The sequence below is a fragment of the Dryobates pubescens genome, chromosome 4 (genome assembly GCF_014839835.1).
Source record: "Dryobates pubescens isolate bDryPub1 chromosome 4, bDryPub1.pri, whole genome shotgun sequence".
In the NCBI taxonomy this organism is placed as follows: Eukaryota; Metazoa; Chordata; class Aves; order Piciformes; family Picidae; genus Dryobates; species Dryobates pubescens.
In genome coordinates, this window is record NC_071615.1 from 38,764,838 (window position 1) to 38,778,727 (window position 13,890).

The 13,890-nt window shown below is 36.5% G+C and overlaps 1 protein-coding gene across 1 annotated transcript in view; it reads right to left on the minus strand.

The window, feature by feature from the left end:
- Positions 1–13,890, minus strand: part of AGMO (alkylglycerol monooxygenase) — a 190,782-nt gene that overhangs the window by 92,285 nt on the left and 84,607 nt on the right. The window contains exon 6 of the mRNA XM_009903069.2: positions 229–295. Coding sequence (XP_009901371.2) covers positions 229–295 — 67 coding nt within the window. The remainder of the gene's footprint in view (positions 1–228; positions 296–13,890) is intronic.

Consider the following 13,890-nt stretch of genomic DNA (forward strand, 5'->3'; position numbering starts at 1 on the left):
ATTAAAAACTATATTAATATTTAATAACTAAATTAGTTATTAAAAAGGTTTTTATAAAATACTGTAAAGTTTCCAAATGAACAAGATTTTTTAAAAAATCTGTTTTTTGTAAAACTATTTTTACAGCACAATTTTAGTACTTTGCTGTTGTTATTGTTACTATGCAAATAGCAGCCATGAGGAAAAAAAAAATACACTGAGGAACATGAGGTTACGCTTTCACTTTACCATGATGAACTCTGTGATGACTGGGCGTATTAAGAATCCACTCCAGAGGCCCAAGGTTGGTAATAACCTTTAAAAAACAGCAATGTTTCAATGAATTTGAAAACCCTGCATAAAATCAAGAAAAAGGAGGGCAACAAGGGGGAGGACAGGCATTAAAAGGCATTAAGGAGAACTGCATGAAAATACATGATTTTAATTTTTTTTAACCCTGAACCATTTCATCATATTACTGTTACAAGAATTTCAGTGGAAAAAGTAAAATGTATTAAAATGCAAGTTAAAAATTACATGTCTCTAATCCATTCACGTAACTCTTAAGATCCTCATGTGCACATTTTACATCAGCAAATGGCTGGTACAGACCCAGAAGCTTCTTTCCTCCTTTAGTACCTTTGACTACTTGCTCCTTCTGTTAGAACCTTTCTTTTAGCCTGGCACAAATGCAATAACACATCAAACTTGATTAGAGAACTGATGCAAGTTAAAACTAATTGTTTTGTTTTTCTAAATCAGTTTAACTGGATCAGTTCCTGGACCTGATCCAACACACAGTCACAAATTCCCAGTGTGAGTAAGAGGCGTGAGAAGAAAGTAGACCAGCATAAATTCATAGCAGAGCTGCAATCTAAGGCAACGGGTCCACAGCACAGAAAACCTAGTCTGGATCATTTTAGTACCAGACCAAAAATGACAGAAAGTGTTGACTACCATAAATTCACTCAGGACTTGTCAGAAAATGCTGAGGAATTAAGTTTGTATGGACAGGGTTTATGCTAAATTAGGTACTCTCCTGTATTACGGAGCCAGAGGAAACGCAGAATTAAGTTCACGTTTTGTGCTTTGGCTTAAGTCACAATTATGTGGATACCCAAACACAGCAACCATTGCTTAATCCCAAAAACACCACCATCAGCCACAAATGCATGCAATCACTGAATGATCAAAAAAAGGATTTCTGTTCAAAATATAATCTAAAATACATCCTAAAATTATATCTATTCACCATTTCTGATTATGACCACAACGTCTTGCAACTAAAAAGACCAGCTATAGATAAAATGCGAAGAAAAACTCTAGGATGCTAAGAAACAAAACCCATAACCTGTTAGGCTTTTACAGAAGTAGTACATTTGATACTTATATTCCAGAAATGGGTGATTTGTAATGTAGTAGAAATAATATTGGCAAACAATACATTAAGCAGAGAGGCAGACAGTCATCACTCATGAGAGCAGGCCCATTCATCTAGATAACTAGACAGACAGGGATTTTTTTTCATTTAAGGTTTATGGAACAAAGTCCTAAAATATGCCAGTTCCATTTCTCTTTAATTCACACTCATGAAAGTGAAAATGCATCTAGACTCAGAAGCAGACACAGGGCATTCTTCAGATACACTTACAAGTTTATGAATCAGAAAATTACCACAATAAAATTAATAAATACATTTTGTTCTTTCTTTGCCTTTAATAACAGCTAAAAGAACTACTGAATAGGTTAAATAGGGCATTTTTGTAATTAAAGGAGTATAGAAATGAGCAGATTCTTCAGATAGAACTGTAACATTTTAAGCATCTGTCTCAGAATTCTGCATACGCTTGACTGCAAAAACAGAATACTGGGACAAGTTTGTTTTGTTTTGTTTAACTTGAAAGCCAAGGACAACATAAATAAGACCATTTGTACTTCTCAGTTCTCCCTCAAAGTAAGTTCAAGCTTGAAAAGACCACCTAAAGGTGAGAAACAATTCATCATTCATTCTAGCTCCATTTCCTGCCTTTCTCAAGCAGAAAATCCCACTGTTTTAAACTATGTGAGATGTGAACACTAAATTAATTTAATCCAAGTCAAATGTCTTGGACTGAACTGCAGCCCAGCACCTGAGAGAGCAGTGATTTATTTATTAGACCACAACTAAATGACTCAATTTGATTTAATATATTTTTAGCTCAAAATTTCACAATATTTTAACTCTTTTTTTTTTTTTTAATAAACTAAATCTGTGGTGGAAGAGAAGGGAATCACAGTGGAATAGCAGTCTTCAGGTTTAGCTCACAGGTGGATCATAACAAAGTGCTCCCAAAATATCTTAAAACAAAAATTCATCCTTTTGAAAGTCCATATAACACATCAGTATGCTAAAATAGAACTTTGTCTCTTGGGGCTCCCTAAGGGCCTCAGGAACTTATGCAAAGTTTTAAATAAATACTTGGACTAATCTTAGAGAAAGTATTTTCTTTGGAAAATGAAACCTCTCCCACCCTTTAAAACAGTCTTTCCTTGGGTGATGACAAACCCACTGAAACATCTTCTCTGCAGCATCATTAGTGATTGATGCCTGAGATGACTTCAATTCATTATTCAGCCATGGTTACCTCCACTGCAAAGACACACCAGCCACAAGCAGATGGAAATATCATCTGAGATAACAATTATAACCCCATGACTTTTAAGCTCAGAGGTGATACAGAACTCTGTGCCTGACCAAGTGAAAATCCAGCATGCTGAAATTAGCAATCCATAAATCAACACTTTGGCTGAAACACATTAAAAATACTTTTTCATTTTATATGGTACAAGGTGTTATTTCTAGACACTTTCTTTGCTATCAGTAAGTTTATTTCTACACATTCAGCACATTTCTAAACCAGAAAAAAAAAATCACTGGGAAATATTTGATGTCAAAAAATTCATAAATAAGTTTATACTTTATATCCATCTATCATTCCAACAAACAGAAATATACCACCTCTCGAAGGTGGAATTTTGAAGGCTCCTGCAGCATTACATGGTAAAGAGCATAATTATTTTGTTGAATATTTGTCTATATTCTGCCACCTTACCAAGGACAAATCTCCTACAAGCTCTTTCACCAAAGTAAACCGTCAAAGCTAAAATGGCAAAACGATTTTTACCAGGCAAGATTCTGACCCTCAGGTTGTAGGAACTGACTCATAACAAACTGAATGCGGTGTAACAACAACCCAAGTTCAAAAGACTGTTTAACAGGCAATAGAGGGGAGAAAAGCAGCTACAGAACCCCACCTACTCATCTACCTTTCAGCTGTCAGTCTGCCTTTGATTCTGTGTTTTCATTGTGTCTAGACATTTTCCTTGGAGAACTGCAATCACAAAGGAACTTGCAAAGTGTTCATGGTAGCAGTATTCAGGCTTATGTTCCAGATGCAACCAGCCACCAAGGCATATATACCACTACATCTCAGTCATTCAAGGCAGCAAAATACTTCCATCTTAAAATAGCTTTGGATTCCAAATGGCTTTTTAGAATAAGGTCTGTCACAATGCCCATATTTCAAGGGGGAAAAAAATAAACAGCTTTTAAAAATTACCAAAATAAATGTAGATAACATCTCAGGTTTTGTAGCTTCTGTAAGGATTTTCATTTGAATTGAAAGAAAGATCTGCTACTATGATTTTTGTATGCAGTACAAAGTTTCATTTCAGACCTTTTTACTGGAAAGTGATTTTAAAATTAAAAAAACAACAGTGGAAATGTCATTATTCAATATTCTCATTGACTGTATTTCTAACCCTGTTTCATACTATTGGAAGGCAAAAGATTCTGCTTGTGAATATAAAAATATTCTTAATTTTATGTCAACATCTGGCAGTGATTTTAGGAATATGGAAAAATACCTAACAATCCCCTACATGGTGGAACACTCAACTGTTGTCCAGTGATGACTTTATCTGTACATTGCCCAATATGGCTGAGGGTTTAGCTCATGATCGTGTTTGTTTCCCTGATATAGACACCTACTGTTCTAAATCAATGCCTATATCCAATTGCTCCTCTCTCGCTTAACACATCACATGGGTCTCAGCTCCCATGCCAGTGACCCACAGATGAACTGCAGCATTCCAGCAAAAATCTTTTCCTGTTTGCCTTGTTTATTTTTCAACATCTCACAGCCACAATAATAATTTTTTTTGCCTGCCAAAATATTTACAAATATTATGTACATGATAAACTACCTACAAATCAGATAGGTATCCTATGCATACCACTTATGAAAGCTTTCTCAGATCTCTCCATAAAACATGTAAAACACTTAAATGAAAAACAAAGCAACAACCACCCCCCCCACACACACAAAAAACCCATATTCCCTTCATTGTACTTGAATATTGCTAAATAATAAAGCAGAATTACTGGCAGTAATTTAAGCAATTCCAAGATCAGGCAGGCTAACAGCTGCATGCTTCCAAATGCTTTCCATGCATTACTGAATAAAACATGCTGGAAGTGAAATCTTCATATACAATGAGAACTAAATGGGGGGTAGAGGGGTTGTGTGTTATAGTAGTTCTTCTATAAAGATGTTTCCTTTGTGACAGCAATCTCTAGCCTAAAGGAAAAGAACATTATACAATATCTCTTGTGGCATGTAACCACCTCCGTTTGCGGTCTCAGAGTTTGTCAGCACCAAGGGAAATCTTTATTGCCTGGTACCTGCACCACTTCAATGCAGTTCTTGTTTAAATAATGAGAAAAAATCGTGACATGAAATCCAAGGGAAACTTTACATCTTGTGTAACAACTCCTCCTGTCACCACTACAACATGAATCTTTACTTAACTTGGTTTTAACATGAACGTTCAGAAGGAATGTTGATTGAGCAGAGCAGGCAATATTACAGTAAAACCATTTGTATGTAAAATCTCTGGGTTGTTTTGTTGTTGTTGTGTTGGGCTTTTTTTTTTTTCCTTTGAGTGTAAGAAAAGCTGTTTGCAGCACAGCATTACTTTCAATATCACAATCTTATCCTGCAGGACAGGAAAGGGTAAATTCATCCCTGAAGCATCACTAAGGAACACTCTGAATTTAATTTCAGGATTCTGTAAAGACTTTTTGGTAGTAAACCACATTTCATTATTGATTTCCTCATCAAAATCAAGCTAAGATTTTTATTTCTGGTATATAAATCTATATTTCAGACAGTGTGCTGGGGAAATTTTAAAAGAAGAGCTTAATTACATTCCCCAGTAGAGCTGCTGTGTTAATTCAGGACAACACACCCATGTATTTATACAGATGGCCCTGGTGATCAGGTTTGCCATGTGAAATCTCTACAGGGAAGCTGGGGAAAGGCAGAACTCCTAGGATATGTCCTCATCTGCCAGTTTCACACTTTGAAATCCCCGGCAAACCCTGATTTATACACCGCCAACTGTTTTCCTATCCGATTAGGCAGTTTTCTACTCCAGTAAGCATGTAAAATGGATGTAGCCAAATTTCCACACTGAGGAGTGAAAAAACAATATTTATAGTTTAGAAATAAAACAAGTGAGAGGAATCAGGCCTGTTGGGATCATAAAGAGTTTCATAGGGGGTGAATTTCTGATAAATCTGGATTGTAGGAACTGGAGGTGAAAGCCTAGTTTTGATGGGTAGTCCAGTTAAGGGCATATTTATATAATAAACACACTGACTTTAAAAATATGTTTATAATAATTTATCTTGAAGGAAGGTTGCTGTCATGTTCCATTGTTTTACACCTAAACCAGGAGAAAAGGTTTGAATTAAATTGGTATTTTATATTTCAGTTAACACTTTCAATAAGTGGATGCAACTTGTTGTTGGGTTCCCCCACCCCCAATAAAGGCCCAGTTAAGCCCAGTTGCTGAAAAAGATGAGCACATACAGGAAAGTTTCAATCAGTTTGTCCATTAAAAATGAGTGAAATCCTACACCAACTCGTTGTCTTAATTGCAGCATTACAAATGGCAGAGCATGGAAAAAGTCACTGTTTCAGTCATATATCAAGCTGAACAATTTAAACAAACTGCAGGAGAAAAATTGCTATAAAATTTCAGTATTTTTTCAGCAGTATGACATATACATGCTAGCAAATAGCAGGGAAAAAACCAAACCAGAAAGTACTAAGTCAGCATGCCAGTTATGAAATAGATTAAAATACAGCCAAGTGTAGCTCTTCATCTTCCTCTTTAAATAGATAAAAAGTATTGTCATCAGCATACACTTTTTGGTTTTAACAAATAAGTGTCTTTCAAACTTGCTGTTGTCTTTGTCATAGCCAATTCACAGAGATTGTCAAAGAATACAAGCCATGACAAAAGCTCCAGAGTCTTGCATGTACCATGTTCAGATGAAAAGTTTGGTTGATTGGTTGGGGTTTTTTGACAGAGAGCAGAGCAGTATCTGTAACTTATTTCACACTAACATAATATCCTTTCTTTCTGACATTAACTTTATCTGGGAAATGAGTTGTTTAGTTTGCTTTGCAGGATGCAGAATGTGTTGAAATGTGCAAAGATGTAATAGATACAAGTGGCCTAAATAAAACTCTTCAAGTCAGATTTCCAGTTTTTGGCTTCTGCAGCCCACTGCTGCTGAAGTAAACATTTCACAGCTATCTCTCTTGCAAGAAGAGTCTTTGGTGCAAGGACAAGAAGCTAATATTCAAACTTATAGAATTAATTATTAGAATGAAAAAGTGAAGTTCCTGTTTATGTTCTTGTCCCATAGATTTTTCATTCATGGCCTCACCAGTGACCCAGTTTCAGCATGGGAAAGGAAGGGTTTCTTGGCCAGACAGTTGTCCATCAAAAGCAAATCACCAGTATAAGCCAATCATTATGGAGCAGCTGCTTTCTGAATGAACAAGATCATGGCTCCTGTGCTGCATGTTGAGTTCAGAGCTACTGGGTGGTACTAGACATTTATTTAAATTATTTACACAGCTTTTGAGCCCCTCTCTATTCTGCAGTTCTTTTGAAAGAGGATAAGATTACAATACTTAACTCACCATGTCAAGGAACTTCTGGATAGACTCTGATGCCTGAAAGTGCCAAGGAGTACTTTGATTTAAATATATGAGGCTTATCTTGGGGCTACTAGGGTGTAAAGTCAACACTACTAATCATCACTGAGATCCTAGGTACCAAGGAAGGAACTCCAAGCCTCATCCTACTATGTTTTTTCTGATTAAACTGTGTTCAAGTGCAGCCTACACTTAGCAAGATAGGACCTGCATGCTCTTTTATGAACTCTCTCTTTTGTTATTCTTTTTACTTGACACCAACAAAAAAAAATACAAACAAACAAAAAACCCAAGACAAAACAAACAAGCAAACAAAAAGGTAAACAACAAACCCAAGTTATATGCTTTATATATGTATAAAAATAATACTTTTCTTCCTTCATGGGGGGATGGAAACCTGAAAAAGTGTAAAAAGTTTTGCAGCTATTGGTAATATTTCTGCTTAGCGGTAGTGTTGTTAGCTTGCTCTTCTCTGTGCCCTGGCAACTGAGATGATGACAAGTCTTTCATCTTGAAGCTTAGTCACAAAATCTAACAGCATTTTGGCAGATGGACTAGATTGAAGCAGTGAGATCTCAGTTTCTTGGAATCATGTTTGAGTTTTTTTTGTCTATATTGTATGTATGTCTCATCTGGACCTAGAAAGGAACTGTCTGCATTAAAGTAAGTATTTTTATATAGCTAGTAATTATTGATTTATTTGATCTCCTTCTCTCAGCAGGAAATGCTTGAGCTGAGTGTTTGTGGTAGGTGAACAATACACTTCTGAATGACAACAGCATCAGCTATCACCAGAACTTTCTTTTGTAAACCAAAATAGTGTTCTTCATGCAAATTGGTGATTAGTTCATTTCCCATTTGAATTAGAATAATTTTTTGGACCTTTATAACAGTAAGAAAATCCTACAAGCCAGTGGGCTATCAGACAATGTGGCCTGTTTCTAGGAATCACATTTAAATCATTGGCATCACTGAGAGTTGTCAGACACAGTCTTTAACATCATACTAAGAGGATGGCTGTAATCACCTCTAATTATTTTCATCTTTTTGAGGACTTTTGGCAAAAGTCTCATGAATGGTAAGGTTTTGATCCCTTGTAACCTGACTAGGACAGATGTGTGTATTTCTAATTTGAAAGGGCACATCAGACAGACCCATGTCTATTTTTGGCTATAGTGACTGAATTAAGAAAGTAAGTTTATTCTTCTATTAAAAGAATGAATGTATTGGAATACAGAATATGAAAGCTTTTGTTGCTGTATGCTATTTGAATTACAAGTTAGTTTCCATTGTTAAATTCAAGACAGACTGCAATTTCAGTTAAGATATCAGAGTATTACTGATTTTAACTTTTGCTGGTGACATTCTTTATTAAAAAAACCCAAAAAACAACAAAACAAACAAAAAGCCAAAACAAACAACAACAAAAACCCCACCCAAACACAGCAAAAAACCTCACCAAAACACCAATAAACCCCCAAACTAACCAACCAACCAACACCAATCGAACAAACAAAAATCCCAAAGAAACAAAACAAAAATCCCAAACCATGACATTTTCCTCATGTCAGCCAGGAAATCCGGTCAGATCGCCACGCTCTGGTTTCACTGTGATCCATTCAATACCATTTGTGTTCCATCATTTTGCAAAAACTTCCACATGTTCAATTTGACTCTACTTACTGACCTTAGAGGGTATTCACAGTACATTAAATCAGGCCTAAATACATAAACTTTGCAAACAAGATTTTTTTTTACCTATGAGCACAGCATCTCCATTCTTCATTCGCAAGCTACTGAAGACTTTAGCTCATTACCAAAAATCTTTCCCCAGCTCCATAAAGCAACCACAAAATCAAAATTACCCTCTTCCTACTGCAAACGCTGCCATTTCATTATAGTCAAATACATTTTGTTAAAAGGCTTTTTAAATTCCAAGACACATTTCTTGATAAAATTTACCTTTCCATTTTAAGAAACGGATTACTGAACCGATTCTAAATTCCTAAACCACTGAAAGTACTTCAAATAAACCTTGTTAGGTTCACTAACTCCTACATTCTTTTCTTGGACATTTAAATGAGACTGCCACACATGATGTAGAAAAGATAGGCCCAAGAAAATGGAAGAATGAAGAGGACCAATCTTGTTAGGGCCTGGAATCAATAACTGAGTATTTTATCTATCACCTTCTGCTGACACTTATTTACCAGATTGTCCTAAGATTTTATGATTCTTTTAACCACCATCCAAGAGACCTGTGTTTCTTCTGCTTAAAAAGACACATACGTCCTCTAGATTTCAAATATAGCTTTCACTATTTATATTGGAAGCACATCTTAAAATAAATATACACATTTTTACCTATTTTTCTTAATTTTAGTTGCTTCTCCAGTTTCCTTTAATTGCATTATTATTTCCTGTGCTCATATTTTGGGGGAAAAAAAATAAAAGAAAACATAGAAGATATTTTTTTGAATCTGGTCATCTTTTTAGGTAAGAACTGATTGATGTAAGGACTTCAGGATCAGGCCACCACAGCTTGCATGTGGTGCATGTACTATGCATGGCTTCCTGCCACGAAGTGAATTCCTTTTCATGAAATTGTGAAGCCTCCACAATTTCTCTCTCAAAGTTTTTCATTTAGAAAAAAAGCAGAGCACAAGTCACAGCTGAAGTCATAGAGAGACACTTAGACAGTATACACTGCATATAAGGTGCAAAATAGTTTTTGACAAATACATATACTTCCAGAGAAAGTTTCAATTTTACTGAACTGGCATTTTCTGACAAAAGCAAATGTATTTTGGCTTACATCTGTGGCACTTTCACGTCTCTCTTTCTAGCCTGCATGAGGTGTTGCCAAAATTTTTCCCATTCCTTGCCTGCTACTCCTGGTTAATAGTAGTGGCTCACCATTTTTTTTTTCTCCCAGAGTTTGATGAGGTAGAAAGACTTCAATAAAGCAATAGGAGATGCCTTAAGAAACCTACTTCCATGAGCATGGTAAAGGGCAGATTACAGTCTTCCCTTAAATTAGAAAATTAAACACAAACTAATGCATGTCAAAGATCAAACAGGCAAGGAATAATCTGCTCCTGCAATTACTACCATCAGGAATTGATTCAGCTGATGCTTTCCAAATACAATTTGACATCTAATAAAAATTACAGCTAAACCAACAGAAACTAATTTCTGTTTTTCACAGGTGTCTATCAGGTTATAAACACACCTAACTTATTGGCTGTAATAAATGCATAACGGAAGGATATAGTTTAATACAAGCCATAGACCTTCCGAATCACCTGTGAAAATAAACTGAAATGGAGTATTTCTGTCAGTCACTAACTGTCCTGAAACATTTTGTGGCTTCTGAAATATTAGATTTTTAGTGCTTTTTGACCATTTTTTTTCTCTCTTCTTATGATCTAGATGAGAATAATCTAGTTACAGAAACATTTCTCCCAGACCGTTTAAGAGCAGACCTACCAACTCATTTCATTGACCTAAATAGTACTGGATAGGACCAAAAATTATTTTCTCATGATTTATTGAGGTCCCATCTTTATGCACCATTACAGAAAAGTGTTTTCTTTGGTTGCCTTGGGGTTGTGGGGTTTTTTTGTTCATTGGGGTATTTTTTCCCCCTCATTTTTCATTTAACTAAATTGTCAAGCTTATTTTAGTACCCTGGTGCTACTCAGAGGCATTTTAGGAAATCTTTAGGATATTTCTGATACCAGATTGTCATCTACACAATGCACAGAAGCAGAGGGAAAAAAAGGGGGGGGACTTCATTCAGCAAGAAGTCTTGTAATAAGAAAATACAGTTAAATGCAAATGTATAACTTAAGACATAAAGTTGTCTTTTCACTGTAGAACACCCAACCTTTCTCTATTAATTACAGAAATGACTTTCCTGTATCAATAGCCTGTTCTGATTTTAGTAATAATAAGAGATCTCTTGCATCAAAATAATTCAATAGAATCATATTTGTATAGGCCTTGTAGTGTTTAAAATGTTGTGCCATTTCATATAAAAGGCCACAAGCTAATGCATATCGAGTATGGAGGAAATAGAAAAGATTAACTAGGATAGAATGAGCAGGTACAGCCTTCACAGGAATACATGACACCCAAGACAAAATAGACCATGTCTGATGTGCTGGTTGGAAAGCTGGACAAAAATCAATGTAACAAATACTGAAGAAGGTCAAAGTTATAAGACAAGAAACTTCTCTTAGCATTGTCTGAAACAACACTGGTCACATTCAGAATTAAAGTACAGGAAAGTATCAGGAATCATATTTTGGCTATAAACTTTTGCTCTAAGACAAAATACAGAAAAGAAAGTTTCAGCACTGCATGACCGTTCTCTTGTAATTACTGAATTCAGTTTCATTTATTCCCCAAACAAAACTCCTTCCCTTGGACACTTCCATATACTTTAACTCTTTGCTATTACTGAAACATCTCATATATTTTTCTTTTATGAAACAACAAATTGTGCACTATTATGGTTTTCAGTGCTACCAAAAAAATAATAATTGCTTGTTAAGAGATATTTTTGGTTTATTTATATCCTAGTAGATTGTATTTTTGTGAAAGAGAAAGATGTGTAATCAAAAGTTGTGCAGCTACAATTTCCAAACATACTCAACTAGTCAGTATGGGGCCAAACCTTGCCTAAGGATCCATTGATGCTGACTAAAGGTACTAGAAAGGTGCTGAGGGAGCTGGGATTGTTTAGCCCGGAGAAGAGGAGGCTCAGGGGGGACCTCATTGTTCTCTACAACTACCTGAAAGGTGGTTGTAGACAGGAAGGGGTTGGTCTCTTCTCCCAGGCAACCAGCACCAGAACGAGGGGATACAGTCTCAAGCTGTGCCAGGGGAGGTTTAGGCTCGAGGTGAGGAGAAAGTTCTTCACCGAGAGAGTCATTCGTCATTGGAATGGGCTGCCCAGGGAGGTGGTGGAATTATCATCCCTGGAGGTGTTCAAGAGGGGATTGGACGTGGCACTTGGTGCCATGGTCTAGTCATGAGGTCTGTGGTTGGACTCGATGATCTTTGAGGTCTTTTCCAACCTTAGTGATACTGTGAAATCTGAGAACAAACTTAACACTTCTTATCTAATTCTCCTGGATTCTAGACACAAACTACTACATCTTGCACTGGCAGAATAGGAGTGAGGAACCACATCTTCACCAGACTATAATGATACATACTGCCACCCTGCAACAGCACCCACCATGGGCTCCCATGATGCTGCAGCATGATGAATCTCAGCTCTCAGAGGGTTGGCAGCAGTCACTGAGACAGGATGTTGTTTTCAACATCACCTAAGGACTGCATCGCAAACCCCCAGTATTGGGAAGCTTCTGGAAACTGAGACTTCCAGAAAAGACTTTTAATTTTACTGTAATTGATGTAAGATAATGAGCACTATTAAAATTCAGGAAAAGAACCTTTATTTAAAAAGTAAATAAAAAAACCTAGAGATGCCACAGATGTAACTGGCTAAATTACAATAGTAGTTGCAAAAAAAACCCCAATCCAGTATAATGGTGAAGCATCACATCAATTTCATCAAAAATACTGGCTTATATAAAGCTGTGTGCCTGTGATAGCTGCTACTATTTCCCTTCTCTTTTCTGTTATGCCCTTGAGAGCAGGAAATCTGATAATGCACGATGTAACCCCATTTCCATTTTGACATAGTTTTTGACCTTAAAGCATGACTCCAACGTACTTCAACTGATTTCAGATGTGCTACAAAAAAATCAATAATATCAATGCTAAGAATAACTCTGCTTGTAAACATAGATCTATGATTGGATCAATTGAATCTGTACAAAAGATCCATTGTTTTTCTCCTGGCACCATAATTTAATAATAAGGAGTGCTTATCTTTTCATTGAGACTGAAATTCATTCTTGTTTAGACTAGTGTCTAAACTTGGCACATTGCACATATGCTATGGAAATTCCTTTTAAGCCCTGTGAAGGATTTAGCACTTTAGAGGGACATAGGTGATTCGTAAGTCTCTGAAATTCACTTTGGAAACTTTAGACACACACTGTAGCACCAGTGCTGAGACTCATTGTATTACTGCTACCCAGCAGAACATTAGAAACCTCTCAGCCAAAGAATAAAGGGCTTTGGACAGCAGAGAAAATCTAAATGATGCATATAATATTTTTCTTGGCATGGAAAAACAAAAACAAAAGCCACCCAAAACAGAAAATCCAGTTTGGGGAACCTAAGACATGGTCAAAGAAACTTTGCTACTATATGATTTAGGGCACTGAATCAGTGAAATTTCACAGAATCATAGAACCATTAAGGTTGGAAAAGAGCTTTAAGATCATCGAGTCCAGCCATAACACAAATACCCTGACTGTTAAACCATATCCTGAAGAGCCACATCTACACACTTCCTGAACACCTCCAGGGACGGCGACCCCATCACCTCTCTGGGCAGCCTGATCCAACACCTCACCACTCTCTCAGTATGGAAATTTTTCCTAATACACAATCTAAACCTCCCCTGGCACAACTTAAACACATTTCCTCTCATCCTATTGCTAGTTACTTAGGAGAAGAGACCAGCAGCAGCCCCACTACAATCTCCTTTCAGGTAGTTGTAGAGAGCAGTAAGATCTCCCCTTAGCATTCTCTTCTCCAGACTAAACCACCCCAGCTGCTTCAGTTGTTCTTCGTATGACATGCCCTCCAAACCTCTCACCAGCCCTGTTGCTGCTTCAGATTTGTTCAAAACATTTTGACATTGTATGTTGCTTGAGCTTAGTCCAGTTCTGGCCAAGTATTTGATTGTAAGCCTTTCCTGCTCACATGG